The 22,345-nt window shown below is 46.2% G+C and overlaps 1 protein-coding gene across 1 annotated transcript in view; it reads left to right on the forward strand.

Annotated features, from left to right (window-relative positions):
* The window catches only part of LOC138295478 (calpain-13-like), a 530,338-nt gene that overhangs the window by 63,960 nt on the left and 444,033 nt on the right, over window positions 1-22,345 (forward strand). The window contains exon 2 of the mRNA XM_069233811.1: window positions 3,362-3,622. Coding sequence (XP_069089912.1) covers window positions 3,362-3,622 — 261 coding nt within the window. The remainder of the gene's footprint in view (window positions 1-3,361; window positions 3,623-22,345) is intronic.

A 22,345-nucleotide genomic window follows, 5' to 3' on the forward strand; every position in this document is an offset into this window, starting at 1 on the left:
TAAGTGAAAGGGTGGATGATAGATGCATGGATGAAGGCGTGAAAGGATGGATGTAAAGATGGATAAATGAAAGGGATCGATGGATGCATAGATGAGTGACTGGATGGATGAGTGTAAAGGTGGATGGATGTTGGATGAGAGGAAGGATGAGTGAGTGAAATGATGGATGAGTGAAAGGGAAAAGATGGATCGATAAGTGGATGGATGGAGTGAAAGAAAGGCTGGATGAATGGAAAGAGTGAAAGGAGGGCTAGATGAGTGAAAGGATATTTATAAGGATGGATGAGTGAAAGAATGGATGGATCAGTGAAATGGAGTGTAGGTGGGTGACTGGATGAAAGTGGACGAATGGATGAGTGAAAAGGTGGATGGAAGGATGAGTGAAAGGGTGTATGGATGGATGAGTGAGTGAAAGGGTAAATGGATGGATTGATGAGTGGATGGATGGGTGAAAGGGTGGATGGATGAATGTAAGGATGGATGGTTAAGTGAGAGAGTGGATCGATGGATGAGTAAGAGTGGATAGATGGAGGAGTGAACGGGTGGACGGGTGGGCGAAAGGATGGACAACTGGATGGATGGATAAGTAAAAGGATTTTTTGAGACTAGTAAAAGGATGGATGAATGGATGGATACATTTGACAAATAGGTTTGAAGATGGATGGGTAGGTTTGTATATGGATTGGTGGTCAAATGGATGAAATGGTGACAAACAATGTTGGATGAAAGACGAAATAGATGGCATAATATACTGCTGAAATGGTAGATATCAGTGGGTGGATGAAAGGATGGATTTTTGAATGGAAGAGACAAGCAAGCTCTTCTAGGGTGTGTCCCAATTACTTGCTTTGCTTGCTTGGTGCCATAAGGGGCTTTGGTATAAGGTGGGGGTATTTTATTTTTCTGGCTACTCTCTTGGCTACGCATTTATATGTGTGTTTGAGCATCAATGATCCTAACTTTTTTCCATCTGAAGGACCCCTAACATACTTTTTCATATGCTGCTCTTTGCAGACAAGAACACATTTTAATGTGATTAATCATGAAATGGCGATAAAACGTAGCCGGGGCCAAAGATTTGTTTGTTCGTTTTTCTGCTGCAAACATGGCACATTGGAAGCTTTCACCTCAATTCCACGTAAAACTCACAAACTGTCATTGTAAAAGTATTTTTTTCCTTAATCATGTGACTCTGATTACTTAGATCTATTTTCACTGTCCTCTCCTTCACTGAACACCTTCTTTCATATACTTTAAAATATCCTGACCTTCAACAGCAGAAAAAAGAGCTAAATGGAAAACTACACAAAGAAAACAAATCTAGAAAAGGAGCGAATGACTCTAACTTGCACTAAACATAACTTGAGAAATCATTCATGAAAGTAACTTACTCTGAGTATCATTATTGCTGAGATCTGTGCAACCGCAATGTCCAGTCAAGACTGGTTTGTTTGATCGAAAGTCATTCTCAAAAGAACCTTCTCAAGCAATATGGTAACAACATGATCGTTTCCCTGATTCTGTATGGGGAATGTGAAAGGCTGGATGAATAAGTGAAAGGATGGATGAATGGAAGGCAGGGTGAGTGAGGGAAGGGTAGCTGAGTGGTTGGATGAAGGGGTCGAAGGATAGAAGAGTGAATGGATGGATGCATGAGAGAGTGGATGAATGAGTGAGTGAAAGGATGGATGGGTGAGTGAAAGGGCAGAAGGCTGAAACAAAGAAAATTTTGGGAAGCAGGAGAGATGCTTGATTTTAGAGGGCATTATTTGCCCTTTTGGGACCTGCCCGTATCCTCTGTGTTCTCACAAATACTCCATCTGTCCCTTAATGCTGCCTTTGCCACATCTTTCAAGGGTGCGGGCTTAGGTACCTGAAATCCTGGAATGGCCGTCACCATATTATCGCACAAGTGCTCCGTCCCTGTTGTAATCTCTCTTTGGGCTTGTAACCACGCCCAGGTCATGCCTGTCACTTTCATTGGTTTGTGGGCTTGCCTTTTAAAATCCGTTTGCTTTCATTAGTGGAAGGCGTGCACCCGTCATGCCTTTTCCGATGTTTAGCCCTTCTTGAGCGCACCGGCCAACTACTGAAAACATACAAGACTCCATGTTTTCAGCTTGGTTTCTGCACTACTATATCTTTTTGTCTTCCACACAGCGAGATTGCGCTGGGTTTTTAAAGCGCGATTGCGCTAGTTTTTTTGGTTTTCAATTTCAGAGCGATTGTGCTGCTTTCTACACAGCGCTATCGTGCTCGTTTTATTTCTTTCTATTTGTGTGGCAAGAAACATCCAGTTAGGAGTTTACAACACTAATAACCCTAACTCGAGCAAATGTGTGACCCGTTGCATTGCAAATGCTTGTTTTTCACTTGCTGCCAGCACATTACATCATCTACTGACCCTGGACTGGAAAAGAGTAGCAATTGTTTCCTAGTTTAGTCCCATTAATTTCTTTTTTTTAATACAAGCGCTGAACTAAAAAATTCGTTTAACACTATGAAGTCTGTCCAGACTCTTTTTGTAATGGAACTATGTCAAGTAGTACTGAAGAGACAGCAAAAGGTTATGTTCTGAGTACAGTTGTAGTTTTACGCTAACCTTGGTGTAATTCTTCTCAGACGTTTGTGTAGTAACTGTGAGAAGACATTCGTATAGGAGGTTGAATGGGAGATGCTTCTGTTATGTCAGGTGTAACTCCTTTCTCACATCCACAGACACGTCTGCGTAAACCTTAGCTTTGCATAATTCAGCCATTCTTTTTATTCACAGGCAAAACATTTCCATAGGAGGGAAAATTCCTATGTCTATAAAAATATGATGGTGGTTGCATACTTCTAAATTACATTTTGACCTATCACGTTGCACAGCTGGTTTTGGCACCAGGTTACAACTTTGTGAGTGTTTGCTATCTTCTCAATGGTTACCTCCTCTGCGACTCCGCGGTAAACACCTATGTTCTAACTTCTAATCTAAACATACACTATTTGGCATGGATGTAGGGTTCGGATTCTGTAAGCCACAATCTGACATCAGAAACTAATTACAAAAAAGCTTTGTGTATCAGTCCCCCATGAGCAAAGATCTTACTATTATCCTTATTGTTATTAATATTTTTATTATTAAGACTAACATTATTATATATGTTACATCTCACGTGTAAGTAATCAGCTTGTGCTCTTCAAAGCAAAACCATATCACGCCTCTTTCAAATAGAACATTTTATAAGTAATGTTGTTCTGTTCTATAGTTTCAGCAGCAACTGGCACGCGGACCCTGTCAGTATCTGAATGTGGCTGCATGTATTTTATCAATAGTGTACTCGAGCAAGTGTTAACTTTGCATCTCATTTTACCACAGGCAAATGTCATGATGTCAAACCCAGGAGCCTATGACAACCGAGCCCAAGGTCAGCACGCCCACAGAAGGCTGGGCTCCTTGGAGAACCCGAAGAAATTCAACGAGCAGGACTTTGAGTACTTGCGAGAATATCACCTTAAGCATGGGCTGTTATTTGAAGATGACACTTTCCCAGCAGGGGACAGCTCCATTGGTCCAAAATTGATATCCATGCTACTCTCCAATGACAGGCGTCAGGGTATGCATTGGAAGAGACCAGGGGTGAGTTATTCCTAAGTGTGTGCTCGAAATTCAATTTTACTTCAGACACCCATTGTATGACATGTATGTGGTTTAGAACATGTTCTAGATTATTCAGTCTTCCAATAATTATATGGAGAATAGAGTGTTCTTAAACAATTAGTCACATGTTAACTTGAACATGTTTGTTTTGCAATAACTGAGTGCATAATCTAACTAAATACGAGATGATTGATGTATGTGAATTAATGGAAATACGAAAATTCAGAAACCTTATTGGAGGAAACCAAAAAATGGAAAAACAATTTTAATGAAAGAGACTATTAAGGAGATACAAATACATTGAAAACTAAAGGATACATTTTAAAGAAAAAACAGGCTAATTGTAGGGAAAAAATCCAAAATCACACACACAGGTGAAGATTAGGTTTAGTGAGGGTTTTTTTGGGGTTCAGGGATGGGTGATGTTTAGGGTCAATGAAGGTTTTTAAGGTTCAGAGATGGCTGATGTTTAGGGATGATGATTTTTTACAAAAACGTTTTTGTGGATGGGTGGAGTATACAGCTAGAGAGTGTTTCTTAAGTATGGAGCTGGTGAGTGATAAGGACATTGTTGGGGTAGTATAGGGTTTTCAGTGTTCGGGAATGGGTAGAATTTAGGGTGGTGTGGGGTTTTAACGGTTCAGGGATAGGTAGAGTTGTTATGAAGAAAAGGTTTTTAGGGTTCAGGTATGATAAGTTTATGGGTGAAAACTGGTTTTAGGGATCATGAATGGATGGTTTTCAGGGATGATGAGAGTGCTAGGATTCAGGGTTGAGTGAAGTTTAAGAGCAGTGGAGGATTTTAAAGGATCAGGGGTAGGTGTAGTTCTGGCATAAAAAGGGATTTTTAGGGTTTAGGAATATGTGTAATCTAGGAGCGGTTAGGGAGCTTTGTTAAAGAGGTGAAAGAGTTTAGGAGTAGAAAGGGCTTTCATGGTTTAGTGATGGGTGGAGTTTAGTTGTGGTGGTTTTTTTTTTAGGATTCAGGGAGTTTATGCATGGGGACGTGTTTTAGGAGATGTATCATGGTGAGGAGTAGTGAAGGTTCAACACATTAAAAGCATCCAAAGTAATTGTTTGAAAATGTAAAATGTATAAATCTGAAATAATGGCCTCTGACTTAAAGCATTGAATTACATACTTTGGATAAATGTTTGTGAAAGTAAGGCCTGCTACCATTTCAATTACACCTTAAAATTATATACAGAAGCCAATTTAGAAAAGAAATGAACATTTCCATTAAAATGTTTAGATGAAATGGTTTGTCAGTAATGGTAGTCTATTAAATCATTTTTCTATGAAATCACATAGAGCCTGAGATGATATTTTCTTTCAACTGTGTATTTCTGCGTGAAGGTCGTGCAAGAGAATAGGAAACCCTTAAGCAATACAAGACCTTTGCAGTGTTAATCCAGAGTAAACCTGAACTGTTATGCTTATAAAGAAAAGCAATTATTAGAGAGAAGAACCTGCTTCTAAGTGGAAAAACAGGAAACATACTTGAAGTTGTGGCGGACCATGAAAACTTGCTTGATGTATTTTTAGCTGGAATTACTCAGACACCCTAGACTGCCCTTCTGTGAAATTGTTCATAAATGTGTATCAGAATAGAGAACAAATAGCCAGAGGGTGAACAGGGTGCTAACGTAACCATTCATTTGGAAGTCTAGGGCTATGTATCTCCATGTCTATAATCTGTATAGTTTTTTTGCGTTTTCTCTTATCACATTGAAAAGGTGCACTCTAGAAACAACATTTAATATTAATTTTTGTTTTTTCATTTTACTCTATCATATGGAAAACATTTGACTAATTGCAAAATCTCCTCACCTACTCTCCCTGATAAAAATGGAGCATTTGCAAAACAATCCCACACTCATTGCATCACTTACTCTGACTTAAAATATGTACAAGTATTTATAAGCATTTATTTCAGACCAATTGCAAACTTTGGGAGGTTTTCTAAACTTTGAAAAGTTAGTCAAACTATAGAAAGTGCACAAAAGCCAAGTCCCACAGCGCTGCAAGGCATTCATTATGTGCATCTTAGATCATATCGTGCTGTTCTGGCATCACACTCCTACAAATCCAATGAACTAAACTAATCTTAACAAAAGTATGACTCATTCTAGCAGCCGTGCAATCATTTCTCATCATTATTCTCCTTGCTAACACAACAGTTTAGGAATCTCAGATTTACCCTGCTTGAAATGAATTAGCAGAAAAGTAAAATTGTTATTTCAAATCCTAGTCAAATATTTACAGAGGCTCATCGAAAGAACCCATCTACAGTCTATAAACATGGAACAGCTAAAGATGCAAAACTATATATTTTTTATCACACCCAAGCTGCTTCATGTTGATTCCATCCAAAAAGCACCACTTAATGCACTGATCATTGCATTGGGTTTTACTTTCTAATACAAATCTTAATTTACGTTGGAATATAGCCTAATGTAACATGAGTAGTGCCATACTTGGGCTACGTTTCATGGGTGCCATATGGCCATTCCTATGCAACCACCCATGAATTTGGAAACAATGCCCTAGATCCTTAAAAATGTACAAAGAAATTTGCACCAAAAACAAAGCTTCATCAAGGCAGGCGTAAAGTTTGAGAAAGTTTTGTTTTCTCACAACACTTTTAAGTTTCATGTGTGCTGCACTGTACAGCACACATACAAAGCGGAAAACTGGATAAGCTATGTCAAAGAAAAGATTTTGGAATGGTGCCCTTTGTAGGAAAGTACCCTCTTTCTGGCATGTTTACCCCCACCTTTTGCCTGTTGTCAGTGTTTTGACTGTGTTCACGGGGAACCTGCTAACCAGGACCCCAGTGACTACGCTTTCTCTTTTTAAATTTGGTTGCTTGGACCACACTCACCCCACATTTGGCATACTAGTGCCCCCATATAAGTCCCTAGTATATGGTGCCCAGGGCACTGGGGCACCAGGGGTCCCACATGGGCTGCAGCATGTATCATGCCACCCATGAGGAGCTCATGCAAAGTGTATCTGCAGGCCTGCTATTTCAGCCTGCGTGGAAGGGTGCATCCACCTTTTTCACTACAGGTCACTGCAAGTCACCCCTATGGTAGGCCCTCTTAGCCCAGAGGGTAGGGTGCAAGTACCTGTGTGTGAGGGCACCCCTCTATGAGCAGAGGTGCCCCTACAAACTCCAGCTCCATTTTCATGGACTTTGTGAGTGTGGGGATGCCATTTTACGCGTGTACTGGACATAGGCCACTACCTATGTCCAGCTACATAATGGTAACTCCAAACCTAGACATGTTTGGTATCAAACATGTTGAAATCATACCCCAATGCTGTTGCCAGTATTAGAAGTATGATTCCATGCACTCTGGAGGCTCCTTAGGGGACCCCAAGCATTGTTCTACTAGCTTTCTAGGGTTTTCCAGGCAGCCCAAGCTGCTGCCAACCCTGAGACAGGTTTCTGCCCTCCTGCTGCGTGTCCAGCTCAAGCCCAGGAAGGCAGAACAAAGAATTTCCTTTTTGGAGAGGGGGATAACACCCTCTCCCTCTGGAAATAGGTGCTACATGGCTTGGGAGAGGTAGCCTCCCCAAGCCACTGGTGTGCATTGAAGGGCACATTTGGTACCCTCCTTGCATAAAACAGTCAGCACTGATTCAGGAACCTCCAGTCCCTGCTCTGGTGTGAAACTGGACAGTAGAAAGGGGAGGGACCACTCACCTGTCCATCACCAACCTAGGGGTGGTGCCCAGAGCTCCTCCAGATGGCCCCTTCTTTCTGCCATCTTGAATCCAAGGTAGGCAGAGGCCTCTGGGAGCTTCTGAGTTGCGAGGTCAGGCAGGTGACATCAGAGCCCCCTCCTAATAGGTGGTCATCTGGCTAGGTGACCAATCCCCCTTCCAGGGCTACTTCGGGTCTCCCTCTTGGGTGGGTCCTCAAATGTAATGGGCAAGACCCCAGCAGGACTCCTCTGCACCATTTACTTCAACTTCTGGCCATTGGAACCGCAACTGGTTTCCACAGGAATTTACAATCTGCAGCAACAGCGATGACTTCGCCCTGCAACATTGTTTCTCCGGCTCCTTCCAGCAACTGCAACATTTCCCTGGCTATGCATCCTCTGAGGGCAGCAAGTCTTCAGCCTGCACAAGAAGCTAGAAGGCATCTCCCTTGGAGTGAAGGAGTCACTCCCCGCCATCCGCAGGCACCAACAGCAATGACAACCAGCTGCGTTTATCTCCCCTCATCCTGAGCTGCATGGATCCTGCATCATCAGTCTGGAGTGGTCACCTTGGTCTTCTCTGCCAGCGTCCAGCTTTGGTGAAGGTAAGCCCTTTCCTTCCCATACAGGGCAGTACCCACATGCACTGCGTCACTTGCAGTTACCAAGGCTTGTTGGCATCTTCTCCAAGGGATCTTCAGGCTCTGTGTAGCCCCAGAATTCTTCCCTGTGACGCCAAGCCCTCTGCGTGTCTCTCCTGTGGCGTGGAACCCTTCTTCAGTTGTGCTACATGGATTCCTCTGTGACTCCTGGGTCCTCTTCCAGTGGGGGTCCTGTGGAGGCAGCCTCTTCTTCTGTGGACTCTCTACATTGCTGAGGGTCCCCTGGGACTCCCTTCTGTGGGTTGAGCCCCCTGGACCTTGCTCGTCCCCGGCAGCTCCACTTTTCTTCTACCACCAATCTTGCTTTGCCAAGGCCTGTTAGTGGATTTTCCACGCCACAGACCGACTGCAATCTTAAACCTGGCGTGGGACGTCGACTGCATTCTCAAGGAACTCTTCACCGACTCCAGGGCTGCATTGCTGACTTCATCCTACCATCGACCAACGCCTGCGACCACAGACGAGTGGGTAGTGGCTCCTGCCACCACTGGACACTTCTCCGAGTTCTGGACTTGGTACCCTTCTTTTTCAGGTCTTCCTCTTCAGGAATCCACTGCTGGTTTCTTACAGTCTTGTCTTTGTGGTGCATTCTTCTTCTTTTCATTCCTTTTGGTGGTTTGGGGAAAAAACAGTAACTTACTCCTTTCTTTCCGGTTGCTGGGGGGCACTGTTGTACTTATGTTTTGGAGTTCCTTGTTCCTCCAGCTCCCCGCTACAGATTCCACTTACCTGGGTGAGGTATGCATTTGCATTCAATTTTTTTTTTTGTATATTGTTTGGGCTCCCCGAGGGTCACTATTGTCTATTGCTATTGCACTGTTATGTAATAGTTTTTATGCCTATTTCTGATTACTAGTGTACATATTTAGTGTGTTTACTTGCCTCCTATTGGAGAGTTGCCTATCTAGTGCTTTTGTTAATTGTGTCACTAAAATAAAGTGCCTTTATTTTTGTAACAGTGTAGTTCTTTCGTGTGTGTAAGTGCTGTGAGACTATAGTAGTACTGCATGCGCTTTGCATGTCTCCTAGAGCCTTGGCTGCTTATCCACAGCTACCTCTAGAGAGCCTGGCTTCTAGCACGGCCTACACTACACTAATAGGGGATCTATGGACCTCGTATAAGGTGTAAGTAACTTAGGTACCCACCAAACACCAGGCCAGCTTCCTACATTGGTGGTGCAGCAGTGGAATAAGCACTTGCAATTGCCTTACCACTGTGTCACTGGGTACTTTCCACAGGAAAGGCCACTTACTGACTCGGGGTACACACTTTACTTAGTGTCAGGGAATTAGTCACCCAAGTTGGGTAAGCTAGGAGTTTAGGCATAGCTCTTGCTCCAAACTTCTGTAGGGAGACTAAGAGTTGGGGTAGTTAGGAACACCTACACCACTCTAACCACACACCATGTATTTAGTGGGGAACACATCCCAGGCCGTGGACTCACCATAAGTGGGTCTCACCTTCCAGGAGCTCAGGGAATTGTGTTCTGAAAGGAAACTAAAGGCAGGTTGGAAACCTAACAAGAGTCTGCTCCTAGGCCTGCTGCTCCAGGCTGACCAGGACAATGCTGGCAGTCAGGGGGAAGAGGGGGATGGTGCGTAGTCCCATCCCCCAGTGTGAGAAAGATAGGATCTAGACACTGAGGGTCATCAGGGTCCCTTAAAGGACCAGAGAGCCATTAGTAAGCCCCCCAGCCCTGCTGGCAGCACTACTGGTAGTGGGAGGGGAAGCCATACGAGTATGCCCCCCTTTGCGCTCAGACGGTTGGGTGAGAGGGTAACTAAGAATAGGGACAGATTCTTCTCTGCTCACTCTCATGTCTTCACAGTATCTGAGGGGACACACTGCTGAACTTCAGGAGAAGCCTCCCTACATAGGGAACTCAGGCAACTGAGACTGGAGGAGACCAAGCTGAGGCTAACACAGCAGCAGCTAGCCCTAGATAGGGAGGCATTGGCAGTGGAGATAGAGAGGCAGGGTTTGGGGTTTGCACCCCATGGTGGCAGCAGTTTTAGTTCCAGGGAGCCTAGGGTCAGGGAGGACTCTTTTGACTCCAGAAACTTAAACAGGGTGGTCCCCCCTACAAGGTGGGGTGGGGGGATAACATCTACAAATGGTTCACTGCTTTGGAGAGGGCCTGTGAGTTACAGAGGGTCCCCCAAAGGCAGTAGGCTGCTATTTTGTGGCTCCCCTTCTCTGCCAAGGGTAGAGCCAGACTCCTAACTGTCAGAGAAAAGGATGCAGACAATTTACTCAGCTGTCAAAATAGCACTTCTAGGTGGGTTTGGTCTAACCAGTGAACAATACATGAAAAACTTCAGGAAGACCAGGAAAGAGTCCCCCCAAGATTGGGTAGATTTTGTGGACTGTTCTGTGACATCTCTGGAATGCTGGTTGCATGGAAGCAAAGTCAGTGATTATCAGGGCTTGTACAACCTCATCTTGAGAGAGCATATTTTGAAAAACTGTGTGTCTGATTTGTTACATCAGTACCTGGTGGGCTCTGATCGACCTCTCCACAAGAATTGGGAAAGAAGGCAGACAAATGGGTCCGCACCAGGGTGGGCAGAACATCTCACACAAGGGGTGACCACAAAAAGAAAGATACAGGTAAGCACCAGGAGATGGGTTGGGACAAAACCAAGAGTCTTCAACAGGCCCACAAATTCCTCTGGGGGTGGGGGCAAATCCTCTTCCTCTTTCTCCAGCTTCAAAAAGCCTTGGTGTTATGTCTGTAAGAAAGGCTATAGGGCAAGAAACCGCTCCTGTCCTAAGAAAGGCACCAAGCCACCCACCACTACCAACCCCACTTGTACTTCTAGTGCCCCTAGCAATAGCAGTAGTGGTGGGACTACTAATAGTAGTCAGTCTAAGGGTGTAGCTGGGCTCACTTTAGGGACTGTACCGGGGTCTGGGTTGGTTAGAGAGACCACTGAAGCAGTGTTAGTCTCTGTTGGGGCATTGAGTTTGCCACCCTTGCTGCCTGTCCCCTTAACATGGGTACGTACAGGCAGCATCCTCTGATAAATGATGTTGAGGCTGAGGCCTACAGCGACACAGGTGCCAGTGTCACTATGGTGACTGAAAAAACGGTCTCTCCTGAGCAACACCTACTTGGTCAGTAGTATCAAGTGACTGATGCTCACAATAACACTGTGTGCCACCCCACGGCAGTTGTTGATTTCAGCTAGGGAGGGGAGGTTACTAGTCCTAAGAATGTTGTGGTGTCCACAGAGTGTCTATTAGGGAACGACTTGGAGACTTCAGCTTGGGCTGAAGTGGAGTTAGAGGCCCATGTGGTGAGGCTAGGCACCTCTTTCCTCTGCCCCCCTACAAAGCACCTTTCCCGCCCTCCCGCCTCCCAGCTGACTGCTCCCCCTCCCATTCTTAATGGTGGCCACGTGCAGTAGGTGCGCTGCTGGTGCATCAAAGGGGAGCCTGTCTGAGGTCATCCGCGCCTGGACCGCACCTGGACCACGCCTAGCACCAGGAACCCTGGATCTCTGTTAAACCACCCCCTGGACTGCCTCCGTTATGACTCCAAGACCCTCCTCCGCTTCAACACCGGATGTCTCAGCAACTGCTGCACCATCTCCCCCAAGGACAGCCTTGGACCTTTCACACGCCGGAACTGCAACTTCAGGGCCAGCCTCAACAAGCTGAAGGTACTCTTTTGAACACAAAGATACCAACAACCTCCACAACCCCATCAACTGCCTGCTTCTGAACATCTGCAAACATGCCACCACCGAAACCTGGGACTTCATTGACACTACCCGACCGGACATAACCTTCCTTACCAAAACCTGGACCAATTCTATCTCGGGTCCATACATCACCATCGCCAATCCTGATAGTTACAGCATCCTAAGGAGGGACCAGCCCTCCTGCCCGGGCAGAGGACTCACCATCGTACACAAGTCCTCACTACGTGTCAAGACCGTCCCAGAAGAACCACCATCAAACACCTTCACCTCCACTCCAACCACAACTCCTCCATCTGTGGCACCCTGGTATGCAGGCTACCCAGGCCCTGCCAAGCTTTCAGGGATGATGTCGTAGACATTGCTACCCCCCAGGCCCTGGCATCAGTCGACTACCTCCTCCTCTGCGACCTGAGTCTCCAACTTGAGGACCACACCAACCCAAACACCAACGCTCTACTCAACAACCTCACCACCCTCGGCCTCAGACAGTTGGTCCCCACACCCACACACATCACAGGACACACACTGGACCCCATCTTCACCTCAAGCAACCGATCACGATCGAGACCATCTCCACCCCAGACTGGACCGACCATCTCTGCATACACTTCACAATCACCGGATCCAGCAGCCGCACCCGCACCTCCAGGACCCCCCACAGGAAATGGAATGAAATCCCCCAATGAGCAGCTCACCTCATCACACAACAAATCCCTCCCTCCTCCCTCTGACGATGGCAACACAGCAGCGCGCAATCTCAACGCATGGATCACCAAATGCGCAGACACTCTAGCTCCTCTCTGGCAGACATCGGCCAAACGCATAGCTAAGAAAGCCAGCTGGTTCACCACCAAACTCCAAGAATCAAAGTGTACCCGCAGATTTTTAGGGAAGAAATGGAAGAACAGCCAAACCAGCAAACACCTCACCTTATTCAGAGCCTCTACCGCCACCCACCAACAAAAAACCAAGAATGCAGGAATGACATACAGTGGGAGAGCAAAGACTCCTCCACGCACAACTCTAAGGAACTCTTCTCAGTCTTCAAAGAGTTCACAGATCCCCCCTCCGAAGCCACCAGCATCCCCTGTCACAGGACCTCTGTGACAAACTCACCTCCTTTTTCCACCACAAGATCCAGGACATCTAAAACAGCTTCCTCCCGTATAATCCTGGCACCGGAACCTGTGACTGCCCCCCCTCCCTCTGGCCAGAACCAACCCAGACAATCCACAGATGGTCCACGCTCGCCACAGAGGTAACAGTCAACATCATTAACAGCACCCACTCCGGAGCCCCCTCGGACTCCTGCCTGCACCACATATACATCAGAGCCAGCGCATCCATCGCCCGAGCTCCGCAACACAATCAACTGCCCCATCAACACGGGCACCTTCCAGGAGGACTGGAAACATGCCAAAATATGCCCTCTGCTGAAGAAACCTTCGGTCGACCCATCAGAACTAAAGAATTTCCACCCAATCTTGCTGCTACCATACTCTGCCAAAGTACTGGAGAAAGCAATCAGCGACACAACTATGGAATTTCATCAAGGCCAACAACTCCCTGGACAGCTCCCACCCAGGCTTACGAAGCAACCACAGCAGGGAGACAGCCCTCCTGGTAGCCACCGACAACATCAGATTAAACATCAGATTACTCCTAGACCACGGCCACACCGCAGCACTCATACTCCTTGACCTCTCAGCAGCATTTGACACAGTCTCCCACAGCACTCTGCACACCAGACTCCACGACATAGAAATCCGTTAGAGAGACCTCGAATGGATCCACTCCTTCCTCTCCGGGAGTGTGCAGGGGGTCAGACTCCCGCCCTACACTTCCAGACCAACATGAATCAACTGCAGAGTCCCCCTAGGATCCTCACTGTGTCCCACACTGTTCAACATATACATGGCCCCTCTCGCTGCCATCATCTGAAGCCACAGTCTGAACATCGTGTCATATGCAGATGGCACACATCTCATCATTTCCCTCATCGAAGACCCGGACACAGCCAAAAGGAACTTCCATTCAGGATGGAAGCCGTCATGGATGATAGAAAGCTGGCTCAAGCTCAACTCCGACAAGGCTGAGCTCATCATCTTCAGAAATGCCACCTCAGCTTGGGATGACTCAAGGTGGCCCACATCCCTCTGCACCCCCTGCACCCACTGAGCACGTCCGCAACCTAGGAATCATCCTCTACTCCTCCCTATCCATGACGCAAAAGGTAAACTCTGTTGCCGCCTCCTGCTCGCACACACCCGCAAACTTCTGAAGATCTTCAGATGGATCCTAGCAGACTGTTGCAAGACAGTCACCCACGCCTTAGTCACTAGCAAGCTCGACACCGGCAACGCCCTCCATGCCGGCACCTCAACTAGGAACATCAGAAAACTACAATTCATCTAGAACACCACCATTAGACTCATTCTGGACCTCCCACACCAAGAATACATCTCCCAACACCTGAGGACCCTCCACTGGCTACCGGTCAAAAAGTGAATCACCTTCAAGCTTCTCACCCACACTTACAAGGCCATACACAACGTAGGACCAGTCTACCTGAACCACTGCATCTCCTTCCACACCCCACCAGAACCCTTTGTTCTGCCCAAATGGCCCTGGCCACCATCTTTTACATCCCAAATACCACCACCGGAGAACGATCCTTCACCTACACTGCAGCAAAGAGCTGGAACAACCTCCCCCTGCACCTCAGACAAAGCCCATCGCTCACTATCTCAGGAAGAACCTCAAGACGTGGCTCTTTGGATGAGGTCCCCCATAACTCCCCCCAACGCCTTGAGACCCTCACGGGTGAGTAGCCGCACTTTACAAATATTGATTGATTAACATTGTTGTATTATGGTGCTGTGTGTGTTTGTCAAAAGTGTGCCAGCAACGAAGATGTTTGCTCAGATTAGCTATTTGCAACTGTTAAAATCTTTTTTCATATGTACCAATACCATTTTAGGAATCAAAAATGTTTTTCTGATTCATAAAAGAGGAATCAGAATGGATATAAAATAGGATTCCGAATGGACACTAAGACACAAAAGGGGCGTGTTGCAGTCGTCCCATCCAAATACCAAATTTGTATTGTGAAGAAGTGGTTTATTAATTGGGGTAAATTGGTGTCCGCCAGAAGTAGTAAAGCCACTATCTTGTTAGATCCAGTCAGAGATTTCAGTAATTTAAACCTGGTAGCTGTGTCACAGAGCAGACATGCAGCAGACTTGACTTGGGGAAAATGTGTAAAGCATTTTGAAATACCAAAACAGTCAAATAGTTAAAAACAAAACACAATAAAAATCTCACTCTAATTTAGAAAAATAGAGTAAAATCAAGAAACAAAATTACATCACGATAACAAAAAATTCAAAAAGGAGAACTGGAAACACAAATTTGTAAAGACTTAAGTGAAATTTAATCAAAAAGCACAAAGTGCCATTTGTACCCAGTGGTCATGGTAACTGTGATTAGAGGCTGACCATGATGGAGAGTGGTACACCAAGTAGATTTGCCCGCTATGATATGGAAGTAGGGACATTCAAAAAAGTATTTACATCCCAATCTGAAATGGAGCTTTGGGCCTCATTGCGAGTCTGGCGGTCAACAGACCCCCAGACTTGCAGTGGTGGTCATGTCTGCGTCAAGTTTGGCAGTCCGACGGCCACATTAAGGGTTTGGCGGTCAGAGCACCAAACAACTGCCATCTCCGCTGGCACAATGTTTCTGAAGGGCTGAAAGTGGCGCAGATAGTAATCAGCCAGAGCAGCGCTGAAGTCATGGAAAGGCTGGTGGAGAACAGGTGCAGAGTTCCTCAGGGGATTTTGATTTCTAAATTAATTTTAATGAAGATGATTGACTCTTATTCAGTTAGCAACTTTGGTCAAGCATGCAGCAAACTGTTTCTTCTGTTGGGGTTTTTGCCCAAGAGGAGAATGTGTTGTATGCCAGTGGCGTAAGAGAGAATGTTGATGTGGGCATAGATGACATTGCTCAGAGGAATCATGTATGCGTTGAAGAAGGAGGGGTTGAGTGATGAACCTTGAGATATTGCACAGATGAGTTTTAAGGCTTTTGATGAGTGTTACGAATGGGGTCTTTGGTTGGCAGTCAGGTTGCCCCCTGTCCAAGCAAGGACCCTCACTCTAGTCAGGGCAAAGGAGAAACACACCCGGTTAACCCCCGCTCACCCCCTTGGTAGCTTGGCACGAGCAGAAAGGCTTAACCCAGAGACAATGCTTAAAGTATTTGTGCCAACACACACAATAATACAGTGAGAACATTACAAAATGACTCAACACCAGGTTACAACAATAGCCAATATTTATCTAAACAAAACAAGACCAAAACGACAAACATCCAACATACAAAAGCAAAGTTGTGATTTTTCAAAGATTAAACACAAAAATAGCACTTAGAAATACAAATGCTTTGATTAGGTGATATCATGGCATTGTGACAGAGTCGTTCCTAACAATCCTGCACCAATAGTGCTGGTCGCCGAGTCACATGGACCCTTTTCTGCCTTTGAAGTAGCCCAACTTCAAAGAAAAGTCTCTGTCATTTACAAGATCCTGCCTTGCCCATGCCAGGTCCCAGACACACATCAAGGGGTTATAAACTGCATTATGTGCAGGAAGTCACAGCCCATTCAGATGTAAGTGACCACTCCTCCCTCCACTCTAGCTCAGTGGGCTCATCAGGATATGCAGGCTACACCCCAGCTCCCTTTGTGTGATTGTCTAGAGGAGATTCACAAACAGCCCAACCGTCAGTTTGGCCCAGACAGGGAATCCACAAACAGGCAGAGTCACAGAATAGCTTAAACAAGAAAATGCCTACTTTCTAAAAGTGGCATTTTCAAACTAACAATCTAAAAACTTCACTAAAAGATGCATTTTTAAATTGTGAGTTCAGAGACCCCAAACTCCACATTTCTATCTGCTCAAGGGGAAATTGTACTTTAAGGTTATTTGAAGGCAGTCCCCATGTTAACCTAGGAGAGAAATGGGCCCTGCAGCAGTAAAAAATGCCTTTGGCAGTATTTCACTGTTAGGACATGTAAAAACACATCACTAAATGTCCTACCTCTAACATACGCTGCACCCTGCCCATGGGGCTTCCTAGGGCCTACCTTAGGGTGTCTTACATGTACGAAAAGGGAAGGTTTGGGCCTGGCAAATGGGTGCACTTGCCAGTTCGAATTGGCAGTTTAAAACTGCAGACACTGCACTGGCAGGTCTGAGCCATGTTTACAGGGCTACTTAAGTGGGTGGCACAATCAGTGATGCAGGCCCACTAGTAGCAGTTGATATGCAGGCCCTAGACACCAATAGTGCACTTTACTAGGGGCTTACTAGTAAATCAAATATGCCAATTATGTTAAGGCCAATTACAAATACAATTTCCAATAGGAAACATTTGCACTTTAGCACTGGTCAGCAGTGGTAAAGTGCCCAGAGTATCAAAAACAGCAAAAACAGAGCCCAGCACACAGCAGCAACTACCTGGGAAGTAGGGGCAAAAAGATAGAGGAGACCACGCCAAGGATGCCAGGTCTAACAATGAGTAAGATGCCAGGCTCACCGTTTGTGGTCTATCCATTAAGAGGGAGAAGATTCAACAGCGAGGGAGTCCTTGGGAGGCAAAAATGCTACACCCAGGTTAATCTTTACTTTAAATTTAATATAGTGTAATTTAAGGCTGTGGATACGATTATGACTAAGCGTATGGTGACTGAAAGCTATTATGAAATAGAAAAATAATTAATATATTTTCACTTTACTTTAAAATGACCAGTGCAGTTTTAGGTTCAATATAGTAAGGTCAAAGTAGTACAGAAATACTTTTATCTATACATAACCATTTAGTGACATAGATTAAATTGTTGCGCAAGAATAGCATTATTGACAAACTGTATTAACAGTGTTTGAGTACCCACAAATGTCCTCTGTTTTTCCAACATTTTTAATGGCCACCCTTGGCCCCTGCTGTGTGATCACCTATGACACACCCCATTCTAAATTTACATCGATTGAAAATCCAGCCACTAAGCTAGTTTTCCACATCTGTTTGTTCTATTTGCAAACCACAGATCTAGATTCAGTAAATTGACATCAGTCATTTGCAGTCAGTGATGACACTCTTTGTACATCCAAGTGAAACTTTGGTGTGCCAACAATTCAGAGAATCAGACTAAGGGCCTCATTATGAGACTAATTGGCCAACCATTGGCCCACCAGCCCTGTCGAGAGGAGCTAGCGCTCCCCGGGTCCATTAAAAGGTTTCCACAGGGCTGACCAGCGGAAACCTCCGAAATCAGAGGTTTCTGCCAGTCAGCTCAGTGGAAACTATGCAATGTTGTCATACAGAAGGTGCCTCTAGCACCCTCTGAATGCACGCTGTCTGACATAGCAGACAGTGCACGTTGTGAGTGGGTGGGGGGACCTGCATTGCCCATAACCATGACCTGTTCCCAGCACAGGGTTTCCACCAGAAACTGGACTCATAATCAGCATAGCGGTGCTGAATTTAGCGCCGCCGTTGCTGACCACGGCTCGACTACCGTCAGCCCATTGGCGTAACATGATCCTGGTGGGGACCCCTGACAGTCCGACTGGCAGGATCTTAATGTGGCAGTCAAACTGCCTTGAGTGCAGTGGTCTGACTGCCACCACTGTATTGGTGGTCCTCTAGCCTCCAATGTCGTAATAAGGCCCTCAATTTTTCAACATTAACCTATGTTACTGTGGGTTGTGTTAAATGCCAGATGCTTTGTTTCACCTTCTCTGGGGCAGTCAGTTATGCCTGTTACCTGCAAAAGATAAGTTTTACATTTTTTATACAGACTCTGATCTACGGGAAAAGCAACCAAACTATTAATTTACATCTTCCTTTTGTTTCATTATTATGTAGTAGGAACTGTCCTATTTTCATTGCACACCTAATGTGGAATGTATGAGTTGGAACTTTCTAAGATACCTTTGCTTCAACTAATGTAGATTTTTCATCTTTAAAAAAAACCATTGCACCTGCCTCTTGAGCCAGCAATCAACCAGTGTAGCATCGATTGGCTGTAGGACATTTGGTCATATTTACTTGCATCTGTTCTCTGTTAAACTGGTAATATTCTGCAATAATTATGCAATAATACAGAATTACGACTGACAAACAAAGGCAATATGAAGATGGCATTAATAAGCCACAAATCTTCTTAGAACTCTCCTGCATGTGCTTCAACGTTTAATGAGGGAACAAATCAATTTCTTATGCCATTTTCTAATATGTGCAGAAGTGTCCATGAGCGACTCAGTAATCAGTTATGCAAATGCCACATGAGATCAGAAGGATATGTTGGCTTTCACAATATTGTACTTCTTGTGAACAAGTGCCAAGAGACAGCCTTCTGACCCTTAGATTAGAAAATATGTGTGCATATCTGGATTCTAACATGCTACGGCCCTCATTATGACATTGGTGGTAAATCCTGCTTACCGCCGCAGTGACATCCGCCAACATACCGCCACGTTGGTGAATATCCATTTGCCATATTATGACACACACACACCAATCCGACAGAATACTGCCACATACACAAATCCGTCAGCCCAAAAGTCTGTGCTAAAGTGGCGGTACCAAAACCCATACTGTTACGCCAACAAAACAATGCCCACCACATTATGACCCACGAATCACCACGGCGGACATTTAGCGGCGGTAAACAATTGGCAGTACATACAGCCGTGCTCAGAGTTGACATCCACATACAAAACAACACTACAGTGGCCAATACTAAACACACACACCTGACATTCATAAACACACCACACCCACCCACAGTACTATAAAACACACACCCACATTACCCACAATCCTTTTATGAACAACAATTACTACCAGGAGATTGACACGAACAGCACAGAGACAACTAGACACATACACCACATACACCCATACATCCCTCACGCACCCCACATCACACACCCCCCTACATTACTTAACACACTCTCACCAACACACACCACACAACACCCATGTCCCCACAAAGGCACCCCCGTTTCACTGATGAGAAGTTAGGGGTCATGGTGGAGGAAATTGTCAGGGTAGAGCCACAGCTGTTTGGAGCACAGGTACAGCAGATATCCATTGCAAGGAAGATGGAGCTATGGCGGAGAATCGTGGACAGGGTGAACGCCGTGGGACAGCACCCAAGAACAAGGGACGACATCAGGAAGAGGTGGAACGACCTACGGGGAGAAGGTACGTTCCGTGGCAGCAAGGCACCAGTTCGCCATACAGAGGACTGGTGGTGGACCCTCACCTCCTCCCCCCACTGCTCACAGCATGGGAGGAGCAAGTCTTGGCAATACTGCATCCTGAGGGACTCGCTGGAGTAGCCGGAGGACTGGATACTGGTAAGTCAACATTTACCACTTATCACCCCCCTATACCTGAATACGATCACACCTCCTCACCCTCACTCACATCACTCCACCCCACACACTGCACCAACGCAGATGACTAACACCAACGCCAAATAATGCATGCCATACCAATGCATGGACACCCCTCCCAACCCTGCATGGACACCCTTCACCAAAGCATGCACAGCATAGGGAAACTAATAATCACACAATACATCACCATACACAAGCAAAAGGTGGCACGGCAACACCAATGATAGAGGGGAAGCCGGAAGCCAGAGATGTACAATATGCCACAGCCATGAAGCATAAAACACCACTTACATCCCCACAGGTGCCCCAGCCAATGTCAGCAGAGAGGAGGTGCCATGACAAACCAGTCCCCCAACAGAAGATGCCCCCAGTGATGAGAGTAACTCTGGACTTCTGGATCTTGAACAACAACCTGGCCCATCAGGGACCACTGGACAGTTGGTCACCCAAGCCCACTCTCAGTCAACCACAGAGTCCCACCATCAGTATCCAACACCACAGCACCCACCCAGTGTCCCCACACCTCTGTCCCCAGGTCACATCAATCAGCAGTGTGCCTACCTGTACAGGGACCCCAGGCCACACCTCATACCCAAGACAATCAGGGTCCTGGAGTCAGTGGGTACACCGTTCAGGGGACAGAGGCACAGGCCAACAGGGACACTCGGAGAACTGCTGTGTGCCAGAGTGAGGACAGTCCCAGGGAACCGACTCTCCAGGATGCACTCACTGAAAACCTGGGAGCCTACCAACGTTCCTGGGACACGATGGGCCAGATCTTTGACAGCGTGCAGGAGAAAAGGCAGCTGCAGGAGGGACAGTATCAGGGGGGACTTGCAGGCCATTAACACCACCTTGATCTCCATAGCAGGGGTGCTGGCAGACATGGCCAACATTATAAGGGAGGCAACAGCGTAGCAGCGGGCCCCTACCACTAGCCAGTCCATTGACCAGTCCTCCACCTCCACTGCAGCTAGTGGGCAGGAGGCTTCGCCACAGGCCCCACAGGCCACCTGCACCACTCCCACTGCAGAAGGTGAATCACCCAGGAAACATTCCATGCGACCCCAACAGAAGCCAGAGACACCTGCCAAGACCACCTCCAGGAAATGGGACTCTCCTGATTGTCCCCCTTGTGTCCCACACAGTCATCTTGTCCATGTTGAACTGCCTTTGCTCCCCTTCCTATGGCCCCTTGGACACTAGACCTGTGCTACAAACAGACTGTAACAATACCCTGGACCTTCCTTCATCATCACCCTATTCCATTGCACTTTTCCCTCAATTTCATAGCACTACAGTAAACACCCTTGAACACAACTTGACTACTAGTATTTTATGTTTTGAAAATGTGCATTTATGGAAACCGTCACTTCTAGTGCAAATGTTGGAACACTGTGAGAGCATAAAAGTAATGACCTGAAGTTGTCTGTAGACAGCACATCAGTACACAGTTGTCATATCACCAACATCTGTTAAACGACAAGCCATAGGTGACAATAAGTTGAGGTGCAAAGGAAGTTAATACCATCATGCTAACACCACACAGAATACATCAATAGTCAGAGGAATGGTCAGTTGCACTGTCTCACCTGTGTGTCATTGGAAGTATTGACGGATAACTGATGTTCTGTTGTCCTCATCCTCAGCCTCTTTATCCTCACTGTCCTCAGGGTCTACTGCTGCCACAGGGGCATCTCCAGTCTCTTCCTCCTGCAGAAAGGGTACATGCCGTCTGAGGGCCAGGTTGTGTAACATGCAGCAAGCCACTACTATCGGACAGACCTTCCCGGGTGAGTAGCACAGGGATCCACCTGTTAGATGGAGGCACCTGAACCTGGCCTTCAGGAGGCCGAAGGTCCTCTCGATGATCCTTCTGGTTCGCCCATATGCCTCATTATAACGTTCCTCAGCCCCTGTCCTGGCATTCCTCACAGGGGTCAGCAGCCACAATAGGTTTGGGTAGCCAGAGTCACCTGAAAGTATTGAGACAACATTTAGCCTCACACAATGCTATAGGGATGACACCTGAAGGTATACACTAACATACAGTGGGTGGGGACCATGGCTCACCTATTAGCCACACCCTGTCCCTCTGTAGCTGGGCCATCACATTTGGGATGCTGCTATTCCTCAGAACAAAGGCAT

This window comes from Pleurodeles waltl, chromosome 5 (genome assembly GCF_031143425.1).
Source record: "Pleurodeles waltl isolate 20211129_DDA chromosome 5, aPleWal1.hap1.20221129, whole genome shotgun sequence".
NCBI lineage: Eukaryota > Metazoa > Chordata > Amphibia > Caudata > Salamandridae > Pleurodeles > Pleurodeles waltl.